The sequence below is a fragment of the Pogonomyrmex barbatus genome, unplaced genomic scaffold (assembly GCF_055798465.1).
Source record: "Pogonomyrmex barbatus isolate J1 unplaced genomic scaffold, ASM5579846v1 scaffold6, whole genome shotgun sequence".
Taxonomy (NCBI): domain Eukaryota; kingdom Metazoa; phylum Arthropoda; class Insecta; order Hymenoptera; family Formicidae; genus Pogonomyrmex; species Pogonomyrmex barbatus.
The window spans coordinates 9,393,752-9,417,797 of NW_028297160.1; the positions used below are offsets into that span (position 1 = coordinate 9,393,752).

Genomic DNA, 24,046 nt, shown 5'->3' on the forward strand with positions numbered 1-24,046 from the left:
AAAATTGGTTACTCAACGGCTATAACTGTAATAAACATCCTACATTCTCGGCAGTTGTAACTGAGAACTTAAGCGTGATACACGGTCCTCTCATAAAAGTGAAAGGCAGGTTTCTTTTGATTTAAACAACAGGAACGTTATTAGAATAGGTTAGTAAAGGATTAATTTGGCATGCCAAAATCGGAAGAACAATACTATGTATGGCTGATGAAAGATTCCATAAATGTCATATATTATATATGGTTTTACCATATGCGCTTTTGCACGCGCAGTGAGGACGTTGACCTTAATTAATTGGCTGTGAAGTGTAGTTCTACGAAGTGTGCAAGATGCTAGAAGCGAACAAAGAAAATGTCACGGCCATGACCACGAGGATGCTGGACAGCGAGTGCAAGATCAGTTTGCAGGAATCGGAAAGATTGCTGGAAAATGAGAAGCCGTTTAGTTCACAAATATGCATCGAATTTAGTGATCTCTGTTACTCGGTTCGGGATCGCAAAGGCAAGCGCATTCTATATTTCATTCCATATTTTCGTTCCACAAATACGATAGCGTTCTCAATATCATAACACGATTGCTATACTTTACGATATCTTCAAATTATTCTAGATAACTCTGCAAACGAATATGACTATATACGTTACTTGATTGAAATAACAGTGAAACAGTGATAGGCGGAATAGTACGATACGACAGTAGACTCTTGTTGCGTCGCAATATATACAGGATGTTTCACAAGTGATAGTCAATCGCTCGGGAGATGATTCGGGATTCAAAAAATTGATATAAACATAGATCCAAAAATGCGTTGTTGCCATTTTTATATTGAAATTTCAAATTTAGCTTTAGCTACGAATTTTTTTCAAAATTGTGACCAGAAATTAATCACATAGAGATGTAAATAATCCGCTTATCTCTTGACAAAGATCACAATTCCACAGTTATCTTGAATAGTGCTAAAGCAGCCTGCAACTTTTGTTGCAACATTTGTTTGACTTTAATTATGTTATAAAACTTATAAGGACCATCTTTCAATTTAAAAAAAAAATCGAAAGCAAAATAATTTCAAATTTCAATATAAAAATGACGATAACTCTAAAATAATTATATAATAACACATTTTCAACAACTTATATTCGTATTTTAACTTTATTTCTTATTTTTGAGTCCCCCTCATCTCTCAAATGATTGACCTTACTTTATATATTGTGTTTTGCGTCTTAATTTTATGCGTTAATTTCTTGATAATTCAGGATACATACATTTTGAAAAAACTAATAGATCACTTTAATTAGGGAATGTGATTAGTTAAAAATTCTTCATTTCACATTTATGATATAAAAAATAAAAAATTACAACATTGACCATTCAACATAAACAATACAAGTTATATTACGTTTTAATCAATATTATAAAATAAATGTTATCTTACAATGTACCAACATCATCTTTAAAATTTAAATTTAACAGAAAAAATGTGTAAGAAAAAAACTAAATTATTATCAATTCCTTTTTCCAAATTAGTAAAAAAATATCAAAATTTGTAATATGATTGTTTGTCTTAAAACTTATAAAAATTTAGCATCTTAACAGCATTTTATTACTCATATCTATTTCAGTCGTCTATAGTATTTAGTACTCCTATTTTTCTAACGCGCAAAAGAGCGGCGTAATTAATTTAAATTTAAACAAGTTTCCGTGATTTCAATCAAGAGAATTATGAACATATTAAGATCATGAAACTAATGAAATCCGCAATTATTTTGCATAAAAAATTGCAGTTTCAGAATAATTGTGGATTTAATTAGTTCTACGATCTAATTCTTGACATGTTTATAATTTTCTTGATAATTTTCTTGGTTATATTTCCTTATAACATACATAATATTATTATATATAGAATTATGTTAATTATTTTTAAAAAAACTTACAAATTTCCAAATGGGACTAAATTAATGTTAATTATAATTATATTGAATTCTATGTTTAAAAATTCTTAAAAAATTTTTTACAAGTTGTAAAAAAAGGTGAATCTCTATATAAATTAATGAAAATTACATTTGAAACAATAGTAGTTTATTTTTTGAAAAACATAATATAATATTAGTAATTTATATAGTACTGTACTGTATAATTTAGTACTGTATAATTTATAGTTCTAATAAGAAAAGTTCTGCTTTTAACATTCATGATATACATTCATGATTTTTTAAGCCATTTTTATATTAACATTAAATTGATTTTGAAAATCTAAAAAAACATCAAACACTGCTTAGACATTATGTACAAATTACTACTCGTATTATATATTGTATTTTATATATATATATGTTTTTATATACAACATAATACATATATATTTGTAGTATCCATTTATAATTTGTTAAATAACTATTTACATTAATAAAAACACAATATCTTCAATTCTTGCTTGAAAAATTTATATAGTACTGTTTTTTTTTATGATTTAATCTTTCCGTCTGTTTAATCTATCTATCTGTTGATGTGATTGTATAATTAGATTGGATATAATCGGAATATAATTAGTGCGATTATATATGATTTATAATATTCGAAAAGTCTTGCAATCCCTCAATATTTCGGAAAATGTTCAAACATTTTCGAAAGAAATATTCTATATAAAAGTTAAGATTTTAAATTGGCATATTAAATAGCAATATTTAATGGGATATCTTACATTTTAAGATAATTCTTCAATTAGGTGAATCTTGTCAAAATGAAACTTATTCTTTCTCAAGATTTTATGTACATACATTCGATATCATGATTTTGCGCACATTTTGTAGATAATTATATGTGGATACCCAAATTTTTATATAAAAATGAATTTTTATGTAAAATAATACATTTTCTTTTCTGCCAAAATAATAATCACTTTCTGATACTCTTCAGATACGCTATATATGAAAATACGCATTAATATATAATACATTCAAGATTTTTATTCTAAAAATTATTAAATTAAAAATTTTTACTTGATAAAGTAAAAAATTAACTACATACATATATATGAAATGTCACGGAATTTAACTGACAAACTGCAGGAACATATTTTTTAAATGGAAATAAGAAAAAAATGTTACATGACGTATAGTCAGAAATTACGAAATGATAAATAAATATTGAAGTGGAACATTAAATAAGCAAAAAGAGATTTTTCAATAAACAGAACATTAATAAAACGATTTATTAACACATTTTAAAATGCTGTTCTGCGAAAATTTTTTATGTCAGTAATTGAATTATTAATTCGATGTATTTTCTTTTCTCAGAAAATTTGTACTGTAATAAGTGTTATATTACATCGGTGTCGTGCTTATATTGTCGCAAAGACAACATTTTGAAATGTGTTATTAAATCGTTCCATTACTAATCTGCGCAATTGCGGAAAATTCTTTGTTGTCTATTTCATATACCATTTCAATTAATTTATTTAAAATAAAATTCTCTAATGAAGCATTTCTAACCAAATTTCATAATGTAACCTTTTTTTCTTATTTTCACTTGTAATGATGCTTGAATATGCTTCAATAATTTATTGGGCTAAACTCCGGGACACCCTGTATATTATATTTTGCACGTCACAAAAAATGTTAATTATATCTTGTATATCGTAAAAGTTTTCATTACATATTTTTCTGACAAGTTTCCATGCATAAATCCATGTGTGCGACTTCCTATGCGAATATCATCTAATAAAAAGGAATATTTATAGGAATTGAAAGAACGATCTTACGCGATGTGAGCGGACACTTCGAACCAAGAAAACTCACGGTGATAGTTGGCCCTTCAGGTGCGGGAAAAACCACTCTGCTGGAAATTATATCGGACAAACGATTGTTTAATATTAAAGGTCTCATTACCGTAAATGGCATTGAACGGAACAGAGGGACGTTCCGCAAACAAGTATGCTACGTGCCACAACAATTCGATTTATTGCCGTTCCTCACAACGAGAGAAACTCTTTACATAGCGGCTCGATTAAAATTCGACGCTAATCAGAGTAAACAAGCGATTTATTTAATTGTAAGTAGGACGTATATGCGAAGGAAACATTTTAAACATTTGTTATATTTCTCAACGTGATTATATTTCTTAACATAATGATAAATCGTAGGATAACATTTATCAGGTTCAATCACACCAATCAACATGAAATTATCACTAAAAATTATGTATAATTTTTTTATTATTAATAATTTTTATGCTATGTGGCGAACAAAGTAATGGACTGACGTTGGATCGCGTTGCATATTTTTTATCAGGTAAACGAGATCGTGGAGAATCTCAACTTGTCGAGTTGCTTGGAAACATTGGCGAGCAAATTGAGTGGCGGCGAACGGAAGAGACTCTCCATCGGCGTGGAAATGATCGCCAAGCCACATATTCTTTTATTAGATGAGCCGACAAGTGGTCTTGATAGTGCGGCATCTAATCAGGTACAGTATAAATGCGGCTCAAGACCAATTGACTCTACGAAAATATTATTACAAAATAATATTATTTGACACTCGACACTCGATCAATATTTTTATTCCTTCTTATATTCTGCTAATTTTACGAAAAAGTGTAAAATATTCCACGGCAATTGTTGACTTGTTACTGTAACTGTAATCTCATTAGGATATTCCTAAAAATGCTGATATTAAATTAAAACATTTGCATCGATAGCTGATTAATATGCTGCACGGTATGGCGAGAGCAAATTGCACGGTGATTTGCACGATACATCAGCCTAGTAGTCAGATGGTCTCACTCATTGATAACATTATGGTACTTGATCGAGGCAGATGTATGTATTGCGGTCCAAAGAACGAGATCATAAACACGTACAATATCGCCGGATATATGTGCCCTAGTTTCTACAATATAGTTGAATTCGGTAATATTGATTTTACCAATTTGATAAGTAAATTATAATTTAATGAAGATTATGAAATAAAAAAGAAGCATTAATAAAAATCTATTTATATCTTTCCAGAAAATGAAAAATATTCGTTCTTAATTTTGTTGTCTAACTTGATATAGCATTATCTTCTCTCTCTCTCTCTCTCTCTCTCTCTCTCTCTCTCTCTCTTATTACGTTTATATAATAATTTTAGTATATAATATTTAAGTTAAGATTAAAGTTAGGATATTTATAAAATTATATTATTATAATAAAAAAAAAAATCTACATGCAGTATCAATTATTTTCGCCTGATTGTAGTGCTCGAGGTGATAACTGGACACAGAGGTGGAGATTTGGAGAATTTACACAAAATCTGTTGTAGCGAATATGAGAAATTTAAATTAGGATATAAACATCATGAAAGTGGTAAATATATACTGTACACTTTATTAAATGTCTTATTTTTATTTCAATTGTTTTGTACAATTCATTAATAATTAGTTTAATATATACTATTGGCAGCAACAATTTTTTATCTTACTTCACGATAATTGAATAATGAATACGTGAATATTTTATTTATCAAACATTTACAATAATTAATATAAAATTTAAACACACATCAAAAAAACTCAGAAATGTCGGATTAAGCATCGAGTTTTTCTTTTATAAATATGAAATTGTCATTCAAAAATAATAAAAATATAAGCAAGATTTTGCTTATATTTTTATTATTTTGATCACAATTTAAAAATATCATAAAAATGTGAAACATTAATACATATAAAGATATGAGATATTAATCATTATTACAATGTTAAATATAAATAATGAATTTTTTTATAGGACCGAATTCATTAACTATTTCCAAACAGAAATCAGAAATAGACGATAAAATTAATGTAAATAGCACAATACAAAAAAAATCGACGTGGCAACAACAAAAGATTTTATTTTTAAGAGCTCTAATCTGCATCAAGCGAGATAATGTGAGTAGAAATTTTTAAGAACTATTAATATATTTGAATAATCTGTTTAGGAAAGGAAAACGCTATCTCATTTTGTTTTCTTCAGACTTTGACAAAACTGAGATTAACAGCGCATGTCATAATTGGACTGTTATTAGGGGTAGTTTTCTATAACTTTGGTTATGACGCGGGAAAAGTGTACAGCAATATCTCTTGCTTATTCTTTATTCTGTTATTTTTATTTTTTGCAAATTCCATGCCAGCAGTGCAGATGTGTAAGTGACAGATTTTTTTTTTTAATATTTCATATACTTCTAAACATATGTTATTTTATATATAAATATATATATATATATATATATATGTTATAATTTATGCAATCTTGTTATTTTATATATAAATATATATATATATATATATATATATATATGTTATAATTTATGCAATCTTGTTAAATTTGATATTATTACAATTTTTTTCTAATTTTAAAAATGATTACGAATTTTTTTTAACAATTTAAAATTAGAATAAAGATATTTTGTAATTTAATTGATAAATATAATTATACTGTATTGAATATGATTATAGTTCCCATGGAAGCGGCAGTATTTCTACAAGAACATTTAAATAATTGGTACTCATTGAAATCTTACTACAGTGTAAAGATATTAATGGATTTACCGATGCAAGTATGCATCGGTTTCAATATACTCTTACAATTTCTTTTTTATTTCTTTTTTAGAAGATATGAAGTTCTAGTTAGATATCAATGTACATTAACTAGCTAGCGTGTTGTCATTTTTTTTTTTTAAATCGATTAAGAATTTATTTAATTTTTAGATAATTTGCGCTTCATCTTTCATGTTTATATCATATTACATGACAGGCCAGCCAATGGTATACGACAGGATTCTACAGGTATGGGGCGTCTGTGTATTAATGACGATTCTTGGACAAACGATCGGAATACTTACAGGCACAGTGTTTGGCACTGAGGTATTTTGCATCAATGCATTATTTATTTTATCATTTATTTTTAATATTTACGATATTGAAAATATTACGATGTGAAAAACATAAATTAAATCATAAGACAATTTACTTCAGTGATTAGCTGATTTAAACTTTAGTTCCATTTTTTATTTAATACAATAAGGTAGAAAATTAAATATAATTTTTTTCAGATAGGTATGTTTCTAATACCGGCAACCAGCATACCATTATTGCTGTTTGCCGGGTTTTTCTTGAAAATAGAAGAAATGTCGAAGTACTTACAACCCTTCGGTGTTATAAGTTTTTACAGGTACATATTTTTTTTTTACTACAGTGACTATTAATTCAAGGCTTTTAATACTTTAATTTATTATTAATTGAACATAATATTTTTTTATGAAAATTGTTTTTTTAATTTTTGCGATTATTTACCAACAATGTTTGTTCCACGTAGAAACATACTTCTTTATATTTCCAATTTAATTTATTTGTTTGGCGAATTTAAAAAATGTGAAATTTTATTGTAGGTATGCATTTGAAGGATTAATGCAAGCAATCTATCTTGATCGAGAGATTCTACCGTGCTTGGAATATTATTGTTCCATACGTTCACCAAACAAAATTCTCGACACGATGGGCATGCCAACAGTATCGTTTTATGTTATTCTGATAATACTTGGTTCATGGATACTCTGTATACATATAATTATTTATGCAGTACTTTGCTGGAAAATTTATTACGCAAAAAAGTAACGAATTAAATTAATTGTCTCAAATAAGAATATTTTTAAGATATATTTTAAAGAAGAGAAATCATCGAATACTTAAAATTTTATCGGTAATAGAGTGTTAAAAGATTAGAAATGTATTAAAGATATAAAAAATTTGTGTATGTACAAACTTTTATACTTAAATATGCAACACGTTCATTAATAACAATATAATAATATTTATTTTTTATAGTTGATTATGACTGGCGTCATATAAAATAAATTAAACGTAGCACTATAGTACATCAAAATGCCTTAGTGAATAATCATATCTTAGTGTTGTCTTGATAAAATCGATAATAATATCGAATAGCCCAAAATTTTCTCTTAAGTTATTATTTTTACAAATAATACAATAAAATAGGAAATGACTGCATAAATATAAAAGTAATAATAGTGTAATAAAAAACATATTATTGCATTGTAATAATAATTATATATATGGAACACATAAGTTTGGAAGACTACGACCATTGATTGACTTTGGAAAAATTTTTTAAATAATCGAGTATTTTATATCTCAAAATATAAAATAACATTCTATATTATAAAATAATAGAATTCGTAATATCGATTTCGACAATTTTTGACTTCAATTGTCAACTTTAAAGAAATATCACAAGTTAAAATAATTATCTTTAAAAATCTGTATATCTTAAAATATTTGTGCACATTTGGCCGCAGTTTGCATCGTCTTTTTAATCGACTAAGCACTTATCAAAGCCTCGGGTGATTAAAATTGCCAGCTGTCGATGCTGTGACAAACGCAATTGGACCTGATATAAGTTCAGTAGTATATCATTCAAGGAAGCGTCTTGCCAATTCATCGTGTTGATATGTAATGCGTATGTTATCGCGCAGTATCTCACAGAATTCCTTACATAGCATCTCGCATGTATATCACGTTGAAGTATAAAAATTAAATACGATTATCGCAGTGTCCACTAACAGGTTATTGATAATATTACATATACTTATTGCCGTATATATTCTCGAGGTTTCTCGATACGTACATACGCTTGTCACGCAGACATACGCAGTCTCATTCGTTCACGAGATTATGAACGGACAATCTATCAAAATTATATACAAAAAGAGTATGTCTATATATCGAGCGCTTGGCGTTCATGGCACTCTTCTTCCGCTATACATAAATATCAATCAAGTTTCGAACAACAGTACGATCGTAAAAAGAGTACGATCACGGACACGAGTAGCTAAACAAAAATATCATATTCATCCCATTCGAACCATTTTCCGACGTTATTCCGAATTATTTTGACATTTTGAAAGCCACTCGAATATGGCCCCGGGAAAATTTTAAATCGTCTACAAATTATTTGGTCGAATTTTTGCTCATATATCTCTTAGCCACACGTAAGCCATTATCCGCATAAACATTATCGATATGATACGAGCTTCCATCGTAAAAGTATATACGCGCAGCATCGTGTGATGAGGAGAATCGTAGTGAGGGCGATAATGTCGTTCCAGAATTGGTCTCCCCTCATGGCGATGTCTGAGAGAAATTTGGAGGTATATTTATAGTGGCAGTACAACTCGGCCTTCTCTTTGCATTCTAGAATGGGTCTGTCCAGGCCGTAGATGGCTCCGACGTATCTGCAAAGTCATACATTAAATTAACGCTACAATACTTTATGTAATTCTGAGTAATTAAATTTTGATTTATAAATATCGAATAATTTTAGTTTACATATTTTTTAAATTATAATTTAATTTATAATTTATAATTATAATTAAATTATAATTACATATTAAATCATGTAAAGTTCGTAAATATAAATTGATATATGTTTGACATTTACTATTAAAATTTAGAAAATAATACTTACCCTTCTAAACCATATCGTAAATAAGAGAGGTAACTACCCCACTTGAGATAATTTGGTAAATCACGTAATGAAACACCGAAGCCGGCGAACATCATTAGTGGTACTGATATCGTTGGCCCCATAAATGTACCATTCTGTAAAGATTTATTTTATTAAGTTTTATTTATTAATTTTTTTCAGAAAATTACACACTTTCATGAGACATTTCGCGACAAAAATAAAATACAATTAAAAAAGTTTTATCTCTGCGAATTACTGCTGGCGATTATAAAAACTGTATTGTTATCAATAACATAATAAAAAACGGCCAATTAATGACACTTGGAGAGGTCAAAGATCAAAGAAAATGGATAATATGCAGAATTAATGTTTTTCCTGATAAGGAAACTGGACTTTAATTAGAAACAGTAACTCCACAATTAAACTGGACTTTAAATGCTGAATTTTAATTAGAAACACTAACTCCGCAATTGAACAACAAATATTGTATGGAACGAATCAGAATTATGCTTAATCACCAGCAATAATTCCAATTAATGAACATCCTGCTTACCACGACATTGAACACCGCGCCAATCATGAGACCTGTACCTTGCCCTATGAACATTATCAGCAAGCTAATGGCCAGAAACATAGAAAATCGAACGATCTCCAACGGCTGCGCCGTCATGAAGTAGACGATCAGTGAAAAAAGTATGCAGCATACTATCGAAAGTGGCACATCGATTATCGTTATCGATGTGTAAAAAGCCTTCAGGCTGTACCATCTGTTAAAGTGCTCCTTTAGGAGGATGGACATCTGCGTCGGGACTGCAAATCAGAGGAGAGACGTTATCCGTTACGTGAACTCGAACCCACGGTAAAATCACCGTGGGGCCGTTAGTCATCGCAAACGGAGGGATTTATGGGGAACACGTGACTCGGACACTTACAGGTCACTATCGTGAGCATCATCGTCGTCATCATGTGGTGGATCAGAATTGAGAAGAGGAGATTGTAGTTGTCCAATACGCGGGAGCCATCGGCGCCGGATCGCAGGAAAACCAGGCCCAACATTATGCCGACGATTATGTTAACTCCGATGCGCAGATGCGTCAGTGTCTACAATGTGCAACGTCACATGAATGTTGATACGCGTACAAACGGATATTCGTGCGATCGTAGAATCGCTTTTCATGTTAAAATCCGCGGCGCTTGATACCGGCATTCTTTGGATTCTCAAAATCTTAATCTTTTTCCGGGATTTTATTTGTCGTTTTCGTTAAGAAAAATTACAGAAATATATATATATATATATATATATATATATATATATATATATATATATATGAGCATTTCTGTGTGTAATTTTGAAGGAAAATTTTGTGTAAGTTTTCAAGATGCCACGAGAAATGCCGACAAAGAAATCATTATTGATGAATATATTCGGACACATGATGAACAAACAATTCTTACCGTATCTCGTTTACACATGATAAAGCCTCTCCTCAACAAGATTTTGATCTGATGAACGAGATTTGTCGCGTGTAAGCTGCTGTTTTCGTCCGTCATATCCCTCAGAGGATGCGCCGCTGAGAAAAGCAAGAAAAGAATCAAAGGTTAAATGATATAAATATAAATTAATCATATAAATCAAGAATGCATTCATTCAATCTTTTTAACGATATATTTTTAATTAATGCAACGCTATTTAACATAAATGAGAATTAGAACTAAATAAGACATTTTGTCAAGAGAATCTCCATTGCAAATATATTTTAAAAATAATTAATTGTGAAATATAAGAATACAAATATACATAATTTTAATGATATAATTTTAATTTCTTTTCATACCTCTTAAGCTTTTAGCATCTCTCAGAGCTTCTGGATTGTCAAACCATTGCAAATTTCTTCCATTTTGCGATCCCTTTATCAATATCTCAATCTTATCCTCACCATATTCGCCACAGGCAAGCTCGATTACTGCAAATATGCCAGGAGAAATAATTCAAAATAAATCTGACAAAATTTTCGAATAACTTGTTAAAGAATAAATTATTATATACGTACTATAATCTGCCGGATTGTGATACATGGGACACGGTAATTTCATATGTGTCAAATACGGCACAAGCTTATTCGTTGCTCCTTGATATAAACAGTCTCCCTCTGCTAATACATATACCTGAAAAAATTTTAGTTTTCCAAATGCATAAAAATACAATTTTAAAAATAAAAATTGACATAGAAGTCAAGTGACGATGACGTTTCACTTACCTGGTCGAACAATTGAAACAAGGACGCACTGGGCTGATGAATGGTGCAAACTATTGTCCTTCCCTGTCGCGCCAATATTTTCAGCAAGTTTACGACTTGCATGCAAGATGAACTGTCCAAGCCTCTGTTAAAACGAATATAAAAATAAGTATAAAAATTTAATGAAAAGTGGAAAAAGATATTTATTAATAAGTAAAGTCTTCTTTCAAACTAGCAAACATTAGCTGCTGAAAGTCAGACAGACTATCGAACGACCGCTAAAAGCAAATCATTGTACTTACGTTGTGGGCTCGTCGAGGAACATCACTGTAGGATTATTAACTAATTCCAATGCGATAGAGAGCCGTTTCTTTTGGCCGCCGCTTAATCGATCGGACCTAGTATACATGTGTTCGTACAAGCCAAGTGTCGTGAGAATATCTTCAATCTGGAACACATGCAAATTAATCTCATATAATAAACTGCTATAATTTACTTTAAATTAGCTCGTTAATTCGTACAAAGGTAAACGTTTATTTTAAATTAGATTCTATTTGTCTCGCAGTATCAGTACGCAAGTTAGTATCAGTATGCAGATTACTCAGTGATACGCATGAATTTTTTCGCATCAAGTTATTTGCTTCGAGTAATAATTAATATTAATTATGACATCTCGGTTAGCCTCTGATAGCCCCTATCTTCTCCCAATAAATTACCGTATTAATTTCTTTTTGAATGAGATATAGAAATAATTTCCAATAAATTTGCACGTACGATCATCTCCTTCTTGTGCTTCGGCGTGCTCGATGGCAGCTTTAAATCGGCGGCGACCCTCATGTTCTCGATCACGGTGAGCAGGGGCTCCAATCGATCGTCTTGCGTGATGTACGCGCTGCATCTGGAAAGGGATTAATGAACCGTTAGAACGGCATGAATCGACGGGATCAATGTTCGAAGCGGTCGGTATCGAGAGATTTTAAAGAAAATTTAAAGAGACATCAAACGCCTCGACACGCGTAATGTATGAACAGCTTCCAGATTTCTCCTCTCACGCGTACAAATTGCTGATTTGAAGAAATTGACGAAGTTGACGAAATCAAAGGCCACGGCTTACTTTCGAAAGGTATTAAGATGCCGAACGCGGCCATTGACGTATACGACACCGTCCACCCCTGAGACGCGAAAACCCGACAAAACGTCGAGTAACGTGGATTTCCCCGCGCCGGATGGTCCCATCAAAGCGCTCAACTGTTTGCTAGGCAGCCTCCCGTTAATCCCATGTAAGATCTCTTTCTCCCCTGAAATGTAAAAATACGATGATTACTCGCGCTCGCAAGGCACAATTCATTAGCAACATTTTTTTTTCATAACTCTTCATCAAATAAATTCTTCGAATAGATTTTCTCTAACAACTATAATCATTACGGGTGACTACAATTCATTAATTATCACTTATAAAATGCTCTTACTTTACGTAGGAAATAAACTGTTTGCGAGATGCCTAAGCGCACGCGTATGAATAAAATAAAATATTTGAGATAAAAAAATTATCGTCATCTTGCAGAAAGCAGAAGATTTCCGTCGACACTTTCATTATTTACTTATTATTATTTGAGAGAAATAATGAAATCTCTCTCCTCACATCGATTTACATTGCGATTTACATAATTTGTTGATCTTCGTTGCTCTACAGAGAAGTGAAGTCAGGATCGTTCACCTTTTCTGAAACCGAGGCTGACGGTGTAGGTGATGTTCTCGAAGATGATGTCGACCGATTCCTTGCCATCGACGCTGGCGGCATTGGGCGCCATGTCGACGTCCTCTCGCTTCTCGTTGGACGCGAATCTCGAAGGCTCGGCTATACAGACCAGTGCGTCTGTGCCGTTTTCCCGCCGGTTGCTCGCCTCGTGCATCAATACCTCCATCGTTGTGCGCGCTTTGTGCGAACCGATCGAGCGATAGCGGCCGATTATGCTCGAACGCTCATCTGCGTCAACCCAAACGATCTGGAACAGAGAGTCAGCGGGGCATGATCATCGGGGAATCCGCATCAATAAAACGGATGGTCCAAGGGTCGTGGACACGAGAAGGGGCAAGGATATCGATATTAAGCGACACGGCTGTAAAAAGAATTATCTACGGCGACCGTTCTAATTGTTTCTTCGAAGATAAACCGATAATAATGACTGTTAAACCTGAAGTAGACCTCCGGTCGCGGTTTATCTTACCATTTATATTCCGATAGATATGTTGTTCCAGTTTGGAGGTAAAATCAACGACGAGCTGATTTCGAATATTATTCTCGCGGATTTTCGAGAAAATCCCGCGTGTTGTCCCTTTTGAATCGGGAAGACGACTGACACATGACATATGCTATAACCGGACCGACTCATGCTCAATTGACGATTTGAAGATAATTTTATGATTTTAAAGCGACATTTTGAACATATCAAATTTCGTTTCGCAAAATTGTAGAAACTTATAACTTTGGAAATTTTGAACAAATTGAACCAATTGAACAAATTTTTATTGATATTATACATTTTTTTTTTCCTTAAGAGAGAAAAATAGACAGAGTAGACTTTATACAGATGATTTCATATGTTGATTATTGAAAAACTCTAATGTGTTATCAGGATCTGCTATCGATCAAATTAGCACAGAGTGTTTGTTTTCTCTCAACTATATTCAATATAAATTTATTATTAACATAAGGATAAAAATATTTATCATATCAATACATTTTTCGTACGTCATTCTGCCTTCTTTTGGGTTATATAATTGCTTTTTTTTGCTTAAATTTGCCCCGCTAATTTTTCTGTTTTGCTGTTATATATCGCATTGATGTAATCTCATTGACTTGACTGAAATATAACTTGTTTTTCGATATTCTGTATAATCTGGAAAGTAAAGAAAAATAAATAAAATCCACTTTGAATTTGCTTAAAAGGATTTGGTTGAATTCTATGTATGCGTGCTGTTACGTGATACAACTCGATATTCGAGAACTCTTTTTTTTCCCTTACTCCTTTTTCTTGTCAAGTAAATTTTAAGTGTCCCGATACTAAAATAGTTTTTTTCGCAACAAATAAGACCCATACAATTATCCTGACAAACTTTCACTACGGGGCCCAATTACGAGATTTATTACTACTTATCCTATCCAAACAAATCATCGCAATACATATCAATACATTTTTCAATTCTCACATTATTTCTCTTTTAGAAAACTACTTCAATCACCATGTTTCATATCAGAAACGCGTTACATTATTGTATGAATGAAAGTACTGCCTATCTCGTGTTGAATAAAGATTCGTCTTGCACACAAAAATCAATTTTCGTCAGAAACTCAAAGTGAAAACATCCTCGTCTCGATTCATCAAGTGTATCGTATCTTAAATAAAAATTCTCAAGATCATTGTTTTTACTAAATTCCTTAACATTGCGTCACGTCTCGTACGTGCGTTACTTTACACGAGGGACAAAGGTAGCTTTGTATTTGCAAGATAATTCTCTGCCTGATTCTTTCGTGATCATTCATTAATGGTAGGATGTCTAGACAATACGTGCATACAGATTTACACACAACATACCATCGGTTGTCCATGGTACAAAATTTGTTTCACGATGATTTATGATCGAAGTAAAAAATGTTCTTTTTATTTCAAGTTAATAACATCTCAAAGTGCATGCATTTTTATTAGCTTCTTCCCTTTTTTGCTAAATGTTTTCCGCGTGTATAAATTTTTATTGAATTACTTATTGAATTAGTAGTTCGCGTTCATTTGAATTTCAATGAGATGAATCATGTCATATCAATTATCCACTGATACATGACATTCGCTTAAAACCTAAAAAACGATAAAAAAATTGGAAAAATAAAATTTCCACCCACTTTTTGTAGCATGAAATGAATAAAAAAGTGTGAAATGAATAATCAGACGATAATTATAAAGGATCAAGATTTCACGAAAATGAGTAAATTTCTGCGGTGACGATTTTCCCGATAATGAGAAACGTCAGATTCTCGGCAATATAATTGTATTACTCTGATTACATTCCGAGAGTGCTAAGTCCAGTAATTTGTGATGATTTCATTGACAGATTAATCGTTAATCTTATCTAATCGCAAATGAATTGCCGCATGCCAAGGAGCTAATACCGAATTCTTTTATATGGCCGCGAACGCGGACAAACATCGCGCTGTTTTCGTAATAAGTTAACGTATTGCCTATCTCAATTTAGCGGGACATCCGCAATAAAGGAGAAAAAGAGGAGAGATAGTACTTGCGTCAAAGATATTATCACGAACTTCGCAGCGTGCCGCGCAGCGTACCGAAAGAAGAAGAAGAAGAAAACAAATTTCGCGTCGTCAATGATGGGAAATAATGATGCCCCATTACGCAATGTATGCTCTCCTATGTAAACTATAAACCGCGATAAGCGTTACGAAGTAAAAATATTTAGCATTATTGTACACGCGAGTTTGGTAGGCTTGACGTCATCGCGTAGTGCGCGGATAACGCCAAGCCTTTTCATTCGGATTTGTAATTCTCGCTATTCTCCTTCTCTCGAGAAGCAGTCAATAAATCTCTTTCTCAGTGCACGCACTTCTAATCCGGGACGTTTCACGATCGTGTGCTCTTTACGTCGCACTTGTTATTATCGAACATTGGAAAATATGTTTTCAATTTTCATTATCGTATTTCCAATCTTGCCGAATGTGCTGAACATTCTCAAATGTTTCGCGAAGGGCATATAGAAAAATTTAAGCAAAATTTAAGTAGGACTTAAATAATAAGAAAATTTACTAATGACATTTAATTATTCTTCTTATGATCGAGAAAAATAATCGTCTGTGCTCTGCACAGATCACTTTTCTTACTGCTTAAGTTTTTCTTATGTGTCGTGACCTTTTCAATCTCGCTTCAAACAAAAAGTTTTAGGAATGAAATTAATATACACTGAGAAAAATATGCTGTTGAATCAACAGCATAAGTCTAATTGGAAATAATTTCGTTGATGTAATAAGTGTATAAACACAAGAATGTAGAAAAAGAGAAATTTGCCTTGTCAGCGTCAACAAGAAACTACGAGAAAAAGAATTAGCCTTTCTACGTAATAGGAAATTAAGAAATCCAGTATTTGCCAACGATAAATTGAAAGCACTGATGATAATCTACCGCCTTGGACTTCTTCCCGATCTGAATATCCGATCGTAAAAACCGATCGTTTTTATCTTAACAGGAAGAAAATTTTTCAACGATAAATCGAGAAGCGTGATGGTAAGTTAGAGAATATATATATATATATATATATATTTTTTGTTGCAATTTAATGAACACGTGCGTTGTTGCGGATGTCGCAAGCGAGAGGTGAAAGCTATGGGATACCTTTAAGGAAGGCATCACGCACTGTAGAACATAGTATGCGTAATTTGAAGTATACCTGTTCATCAGCTTTTTACGGTTGAGAAAATTTACGTACGTACATGAAAGACAGACGTGGACGACGTTATATTATCGGACCAGTTTTTACTCTGATTACAGGTTTTATAGGAACATGAGCGATAAAGGAGGAAGCGTTGTGACTTTATCTCTTAACCAAGAGAACTTCTATCACATCTGAAATTTGGGACGTCGGATTATTTTGTTTTGTTTTGTTTTTAACTTTTTTTAATTTTTTTTTTGAAACTAAAAGTTCTTTTTTCTTGAAAGTTTTCTTCTTTCTGAAAGTTTTCTTTTTTCTCAATTTCTTAATTTCCTTATTACATAGAAAAGTTAATTTTTTTTTAGTTTTAATTAAAAAAAATTGATAAAAGTTTAATAATAAAAAAAAAAAAAAGAACGTGTAAAGAATATATAAAGCCTTTACTTCGCGAAACATTTGAGAAAGTTCAGCACACTCGGGAAGATTGGAAATACGATATGATATTTGAGAACATGTCTTAAAGAATGTGTAAAGAATATATAAAGAATGTATTAGGAATGTCTTGTGTCAGATACCGAAGATTGAATTTTCTTTCACGTTTCTTGTTAATTAAGAAATTAATTTGTGCGCGTTTTGTGCACAATATGATGTATGACATTTAACAACGGTATAATTATTATTTAAAGTTAAAATGTTGAAACCGTCATTTTGATGTTGCAAGCTACATTGTTACGTACACATGTTACTACAACGATTTGATGTTATTTGATCAAATGTTTTTTTGCGTCGATTCTTCTTTATTAATTAAATCTATCATGTGAAGGAGTTCTGCGTACTAACAATATTTTTTATCATAAATGACGCATTAGTTATAAGGCCAGTGATAGGTATATTGTTCGATGAAACTATTAAAATGCAAATATCAACGCAAATACAGACGTAATCACTTTTTCTGTTATTTAGTTGTTACTGCGATTTTATTATCGTATTTTTATTCCATCTTCTAATTACATTGAAATCATGCTAATAAAATTTTGCCTATACATAAAATTAATAGAACTTGTTTATCTGCCTAACTTTCTGAAATTAAGTTCGCGAGAAACCTTTTCTTTTTTAATTTCTTCATAATATATAAACTATCGATATCTTAACCATCTTCTCTTTTATAAAAAAAAATTTTAAATTGCCTAAGAAATGTGCCATTAATAATTTGAAAATATTTTAAATTGCAGAGACTCGTTTTTAAAAAGTTTTTGTTTCGATGTTATCATACACATAAATAAATACAGCTTCAATGACCAAAATTTAATTATATTAAAAATATAATTTCTTTCTAAAAATTTTTCAATTTTCAATTTATATATTAAGTTACATATTAATTATATTAAAAATATATAATTTCTTTTGTGTTTCAATTTTCAAAAGAAAGGGATATCAAACTTACAGGTAGCAGGTGTCAGTCGATTGACAATCGAAAGCCGCCGACTGCGAACGAGAGGAATGTCGAATGTTCGACAGACGATCGCACGCTTTCCTCGCCGCTGATTTTCGTCAATTTTGCAAATTCCGTGCGCGGGATGACCGGACGGCGGAAAACGAGAACGGAACGAGTCGCGTTTCGCACGATACGGCGGGATCGTTTGAACAACGACGATACGGCGATACGCACTTGAACGCGTCGGTCGGGAAACAAAGGAAGATAGTCGGTGCCCGGGACGAATCAGCGCCGTCGATCGTAGAAAACACATCGCTCGTTATCGTTACGTGTTTTCCGCGCCCACGATGAAGAATCGCACGCTCGAGGAAGGGGCTTTTCACTTGATATTGAGACAGACGCGCGCGCAACGAAATTTTCATCGGAGGGAGGGGAGGGGGGGGAGGAAGATCGTATTTAGACTGTGTCCTCCTTAAACGCCCGCTGCATTGACAGATAAGCGAATGATGAATTGTGTGAACACAGAGCGGAGTAATGTGCACAAAGTCCAAGAGAGAGAGAGAGAGACGCGGACATTCGGAGAGCTGGACTTTCGCACCGGAGATCGCGTCATCTTCCTTCCCGTAATTTTTCGCGTAATGAATTCGCTCTACCGAGATGCCTCCTCACTCGTCGAGATGCACTCTACTCCAATGTTGCATCGATCGCTGTCATCGATCCTTTTTCTTTTCGCTCCTCTCCTTTCTTCCTCTCTCGCGTGGACGATTGCATCGATGTATCGTACCTTATTATTGTCGATGTGATGTGAATAATGCATGATTTTGAACCGAGTACCAAATTAATGGACAGTATCCCTGTTGAAACGACGGACTACTATTACGTCTGCTATGGACCAAAGGATAAGTAATAAAATTCTCGAAGACATTACTGCTGTATAATAAAAAAAAAAAATATGTACCTCTTTCTTGCGAACATCTTTCCCAATGGGCTCGTAACGATGGCGTATGAATAATAAATAGAAAATATTTCCATATGAGAAACAAACAAACTACCTGCATATTTATTAACGTTAGAAATGATTGGATGCTGGAAGATTATTGGGAAATAACTGCTAATAAAGATGCTAAATAATATGGAAAAACGTTGCGGACTTTATTCGCAATTCTTGTAGGTATGTTTATAAGATGTGACACGTAGATTTTATTTTTTAAATAGCTGTCATTATGCAACGTTATTATAGTTATATAAAGGAGACTTCTCATATAATTTAATGTTCCTGATATGCCATATGTATCTTTGATGTTTGATATGTATCTTTTTTCTGAATATGCGAATGTAAATAAATATGCAAAAATAAAAAAAAAATTACATTATTGTGAGTTAATGTCCCCTCGACTAGAAATCTATTTCTACAAAAGCTAGCTGATTAGTTATAATGTTATCTATAATATGTTCAATTCGTATAATAATATACTAAGTATTGTATATATTAATTAAATCAATATGTACATGAGAGAAAAATCGTTAATTGTCTATTTCATTGTAAGAAAAAAAAAAGCGACAATTCAAAGAATACTGAGCTAGCTGACTACACATTTGTATCACGCGATCAACGAGTATATCTTTAAATATTAACGATATCGTGAAATAATTTATCTTCGATCGCGATTACAAAAGATCGCTATTATTATTATGTGTTTTTAATAATGCTATTAAGTCGCAAAAGATTTTGTCTGCGTAGAAATAGAGAAAATCTATCCGAAAACAAATATAAAAAGGGTCTTAAAATGAGAAAGTCTAATTAATATGTCGATACCCGATGTTTTCGAAAATTAAAAGTTGTTTACAGATATCTTTTTTATCAAATAGATAAAAAAATACGCGAGGTCAAAGGTCTCTCAGGTAAATCGCCACCTGCGCACACCTAGTGACTTATATAAATTATGTCCCAGAAGTTCGCTCGGTTAAAAGACGAACAGGAAAAACGACGTATATTTAATTTTAGATTGACAGATATACGCAACATTCCCGTGCATGACGTGATTGCGACATAAATCGCGATGATTACGCAAAAATTGAAATTCATCACGCGTGCAATTATTATGAAAAATCCATCGTTGTTGTTTAACACTGTTGAATATGAATGCGAAGGAAGCGAAGAGATACCGATTTCTAATATATCGCGCAAGTCCATTAATTATGATAAGAATCCATATTTATGATAATTACGGTAAGAGCACCAATTACAAAGAATTTTCAAAGTTTTCAATGTCTCAAACTTCACGCCAAGTGACCGAGCGATCGGAATTCTTATCAGCGAAATATAATATTAAAATAGATAAAGCGCTCGAGGACTCGGCGACGAGTATTTTTAAGTAATCGAGTCTATTTTAAATAATCGAACGCGTTTGCGAAAACAGCCGGGCTGTTCGGAAAGGAAAAAAAACCTCACTTGAGTGTATATCGTCGCGCTTGGAGGCGAAAAATTATCGAACGTACGGCCACGATTGTGGCCTGAGGCCACAAGTGTATTTGACCACCCCGACTGCACGTGCCTTCTCTCTAGAGATATATTTTTAGCGCGCGGCTTGTCGCACGCTCTTCGCAAAAGTCTCGATCAAACGATTTAGAGCCCGCTAATTCCCCGTCGTTCGGAAACACCGCCGGAAAACGGGACAACGACCTTTCGCTCCCGTCGCTCCCGTCGATCCCGGCAAATCCCGGTCGGGCCGCGGAGGACGGTCGTGTCTGACGAAGCCGGAGTAGCAAAAGTTCCGAAGCGCGCGGCGAAAAAAAGGAAGACACGAGCGAAAGACTCGAGCGAGAGACAATGCATATGCAACGGCTAAGCGATCCAGCGAGAGAAGCGAAAGTCTCCTCACGGAAGAGAAGGTTTTCATGTTTTCTCAGAAGCGAGGCATAATCTCTCACTTTAACACTAAAAATATCGCGTAGTCGTCGTTCCTTTTAATTTAATTCTTTCCTCACGTTTACACAAGACACAATTTTTTTTTTAATTTTTCGCGAATTTTACATTCTCTTTATTCCGAAGGAATATTAAAATCAGAAAATTTTCATCATCTTCGATCATCTTGGTACTTTTAGCGTTAGTGCGCCACGAAACGAGACGACTGATGTGAAAGATATTAACAAGCGTGAAAATTACTTCGGCTTCAAGTCAAGTAGACGTCTATTGAATGTAAGTGCGATGAAAGCGATGAGCGGAGGTTCATGGTTTTGCGTAGTAACGGTCGATTTTGCGGATATTATTCTCGTGCGTCCTCATTGACTCCTCGTCGCAATTGAGAAGATCATTCGTCGATTTTACGATCGGTTACGCTCGTACGAGAACGTTTGTCGGATCTTGACAGCGCGATCTTTTTTAGTGCCTGGACAGATAACTAATCACACCATGCGAATGCAGCATCTCCTCTTAATTTTTCATCTTTTTATCATTTGAGCTTATCCGCCGTACGATATCTCCAACTCTCGCGCGTACGCCATTAATTACGATAAAATTGAAAAAAAAAATTGCTACTTGTGATTAATCTTAGTTAATTAGCTTTCTGCGACCCTCGCAATCTTTTAGAGAATCCTCGATATCGTTCTCTGATGAACGGAGAGGGAAAAAAGAAGACACTTGCCTCTCTTCAGCAAAGTTCGTATGGCGACGACGAATCTGGAAATCGAGTTGTCAGACCCGCATGGATCCTGTTTTTTTTTTTTTTTTTTTCTTCTCAGTCGCACTGAATGAACGTTTCATTTAAGGGGATCTCGGACTGACGAGCGAACTCCGACGAAAACGTACGTCATTCACATATGCACATCTAATACATTTATGTATACATACAGACACTCATCATACGTTTCTGTACACACGTGATACACATATGAACAAATTTTCGTATTGCTCTTTTGCCTTATATTAGGTATCTAGCTTAATTCTAAGAACTCAACGTTGTTTCTTCATGTAATCTTCTAGTCTAGCAATATCTGTTTTATAGGTACAGGCTGTAAAATGTTTCTATAAAGCAAATATTGATGCGAAACTTGACAGTTTTGGACATCATTTTTAAAGTCAATCAAGTGATATAAGAAAGATCTAAATTTAAAAAATTTTTCTCGTTCTCGATACGAAATTCACATGCTAGCGTATTAATGCATTAACTTTAATTGTGAAAAAGGATTTTCAGATCTATAAAGTTAATAAAAAATGAGAGCAATGCAAAAAAAATCAGTGCATGCCGTTTTGCCGATAACACAGATAAACAAGTCCAGCATCCCCTTAAGTCTTGAAGCCGAGTCAATTACACGTGTTTCGGAAGTCGCCTTGACTTGTAACTTTTGACATTTGGCAATCGCAAGCTTCAGCCAAAGATAATACCAGCTGAGGAAGCGATAATGGCGTACGCAGAAACGTCGGATATGAATGATGAAATTGGCGGAATGTGAACGTATGAAATTTCGCACTTCGCAACGAGGAGTAACGAGAGGAGAATATATCCTCCTCTCTTCCTTCTTATTTTCTTTTTTTTTTTCTTTTTTTTTTTCTTCGGGACCAGTCGAAGAAAAGGAGGCTTTGAACACGCGGTTGCGGAATAAAAGTGCGAGTTTGCGCGTTTCATCGAAGTCGCGTGCGTACTTACGGGCCGTTGTGTGGCGGAGGCCAACGCTCGAACGTCTCTCAGAAGATCCGAGGAGGAAGACGAGGAGGAGGACGCCGGCCAGGAGGACGCGGACCGTTCGCGGATAGAACACTAACTCGAAGACCCAAGATATTACCGCTTTTCTTCCTCGGCTCTATCTCACCCGAGCCCCCACCCCGCTGAGCGCACTTTCAACCCTCCTCTTCTCCTACGATCCGCTGGTGCTCCCGAGCGCTCAAGTATTTGCACTGCAAATCGCCTTCGGCGATTTTCATCCTTCTTCCTTATCCTCGGCGAGAATTGCGAGACTGACAAAGGAGTAATTAATTTAAAAAAAAAAAAAAAATTTTTTTTTAATTTAATGTAAAAAATTTGAAGAAATGAATATATATATATATATATATAAAATGTAGGAAAAATATAAATATATAAAAATTTTGTCTTTTTTCAGCAGTGATTGTAAAAATCGCACCACTGAAGGATACCGTCCTTGTGCAAACGCGGGCTTGAACGATAAGCAAATTATGGGCAACGATAAATTTTATATCTAAAATAGTTATGCTTGTTAAATCAATAAGATATCCTTGCTGTTAATCATATAATGATATTTTTTTTGCTCAGATATATATATATATATATATATATATGCTTCATTTATCTAGGCGATTGTTTTCTCATTGTTGAACGATTAGATGTATTGGTATTTAATAGATAAGAATTATATCATTAACCACGTATTTATAGATACCACGAGGAAAATATAATCCATATGAAAAGAAGAACAGATTCGAAGAAATGT

The 24,046-nt window shown here is 33.1% G+C and overlaps 2 protein-coding genes across 3 annotated transcripts; one reads left to right on the forward strand and one right to left on the reverse strand.

Annotated features, from left to right (window-relative positions):
* Window positions 1-64: 64 nt before the first annotated feature.
* On the forward strand, window positions 65-8,097 carry LOC105432961 (ATP-binding cassette sub-family G member 4). Its single transcript, XM_089082582.1, has 11 exons — window positions 65-501; window positions 3,737-4,047; window positions 4,287-4,460; window positions 4,693-4,903; window positions 5,231-5,338; window positions 5,759-5,901; window positions 5,987-6,155; window positions 6,469-6,569; window positions 6,721-6,876; window positions 7,065-7,183; window positions 7,401-8,097. Exons 1-11 carry the CDS (start codon window positions 330-332, stop codon window positions 7,624-7,626), a joined length of 1,890 nt encoding a protein of 629 aa, XP_088938708.1. The 5' UTR covers window positions 65-329; the 3' UTR covers window positions 7,627-8,097.
* On the reverse strand, window positions 7,803-23,406 carry LOC105432940 (ATP-binding cassette sub-family G member 4). 2 transcript variants are annotated; one of them, XM_011647958.3, is made up of 13 exons: window positions 23,248-23,406; window positions 13,451-13,739; window positions 12,848-13,031; window positions 12,508-12,631; window positions 12,036-12,181; window positions 11,755-11,878; window positions 11,548-11,662; window positions 11,332-11,460; window positions 10,952-11,067; window positions 10,429-10,597; window positions 10,050-10,306; window positions 9,497-9,630; window positions 7,803-9,263 (listed from the first exon to the last, which is right to left on the reverse strand). In XM_011647958.3, the coding sequence occupies exons 2-13, from the start codon at window positions 13,656-13,658 to the stop codon at window positions 9,044-9,046; spliced, it is 1,926 nt and encodes a 641-aa protein (XP_011646260.2). In that variant the 5' UTR covers window positions 13,659-13,739; window positions 23,248-23,406; the 3' UTR covers window positions 7,803-9,043. The 2 variants fall into 2 exon arrangements, with proteins under 2 accessions (XP_011646260.2, XP_011646261.2); XM_011647959.3 differs by lacking the exon at window positions 23,248-23,406 and adding an exon at window positions 18,611-18,991.
* Between the last annotated feature and the right edge of the window lie 640 nt (window positions 23,407-24,046).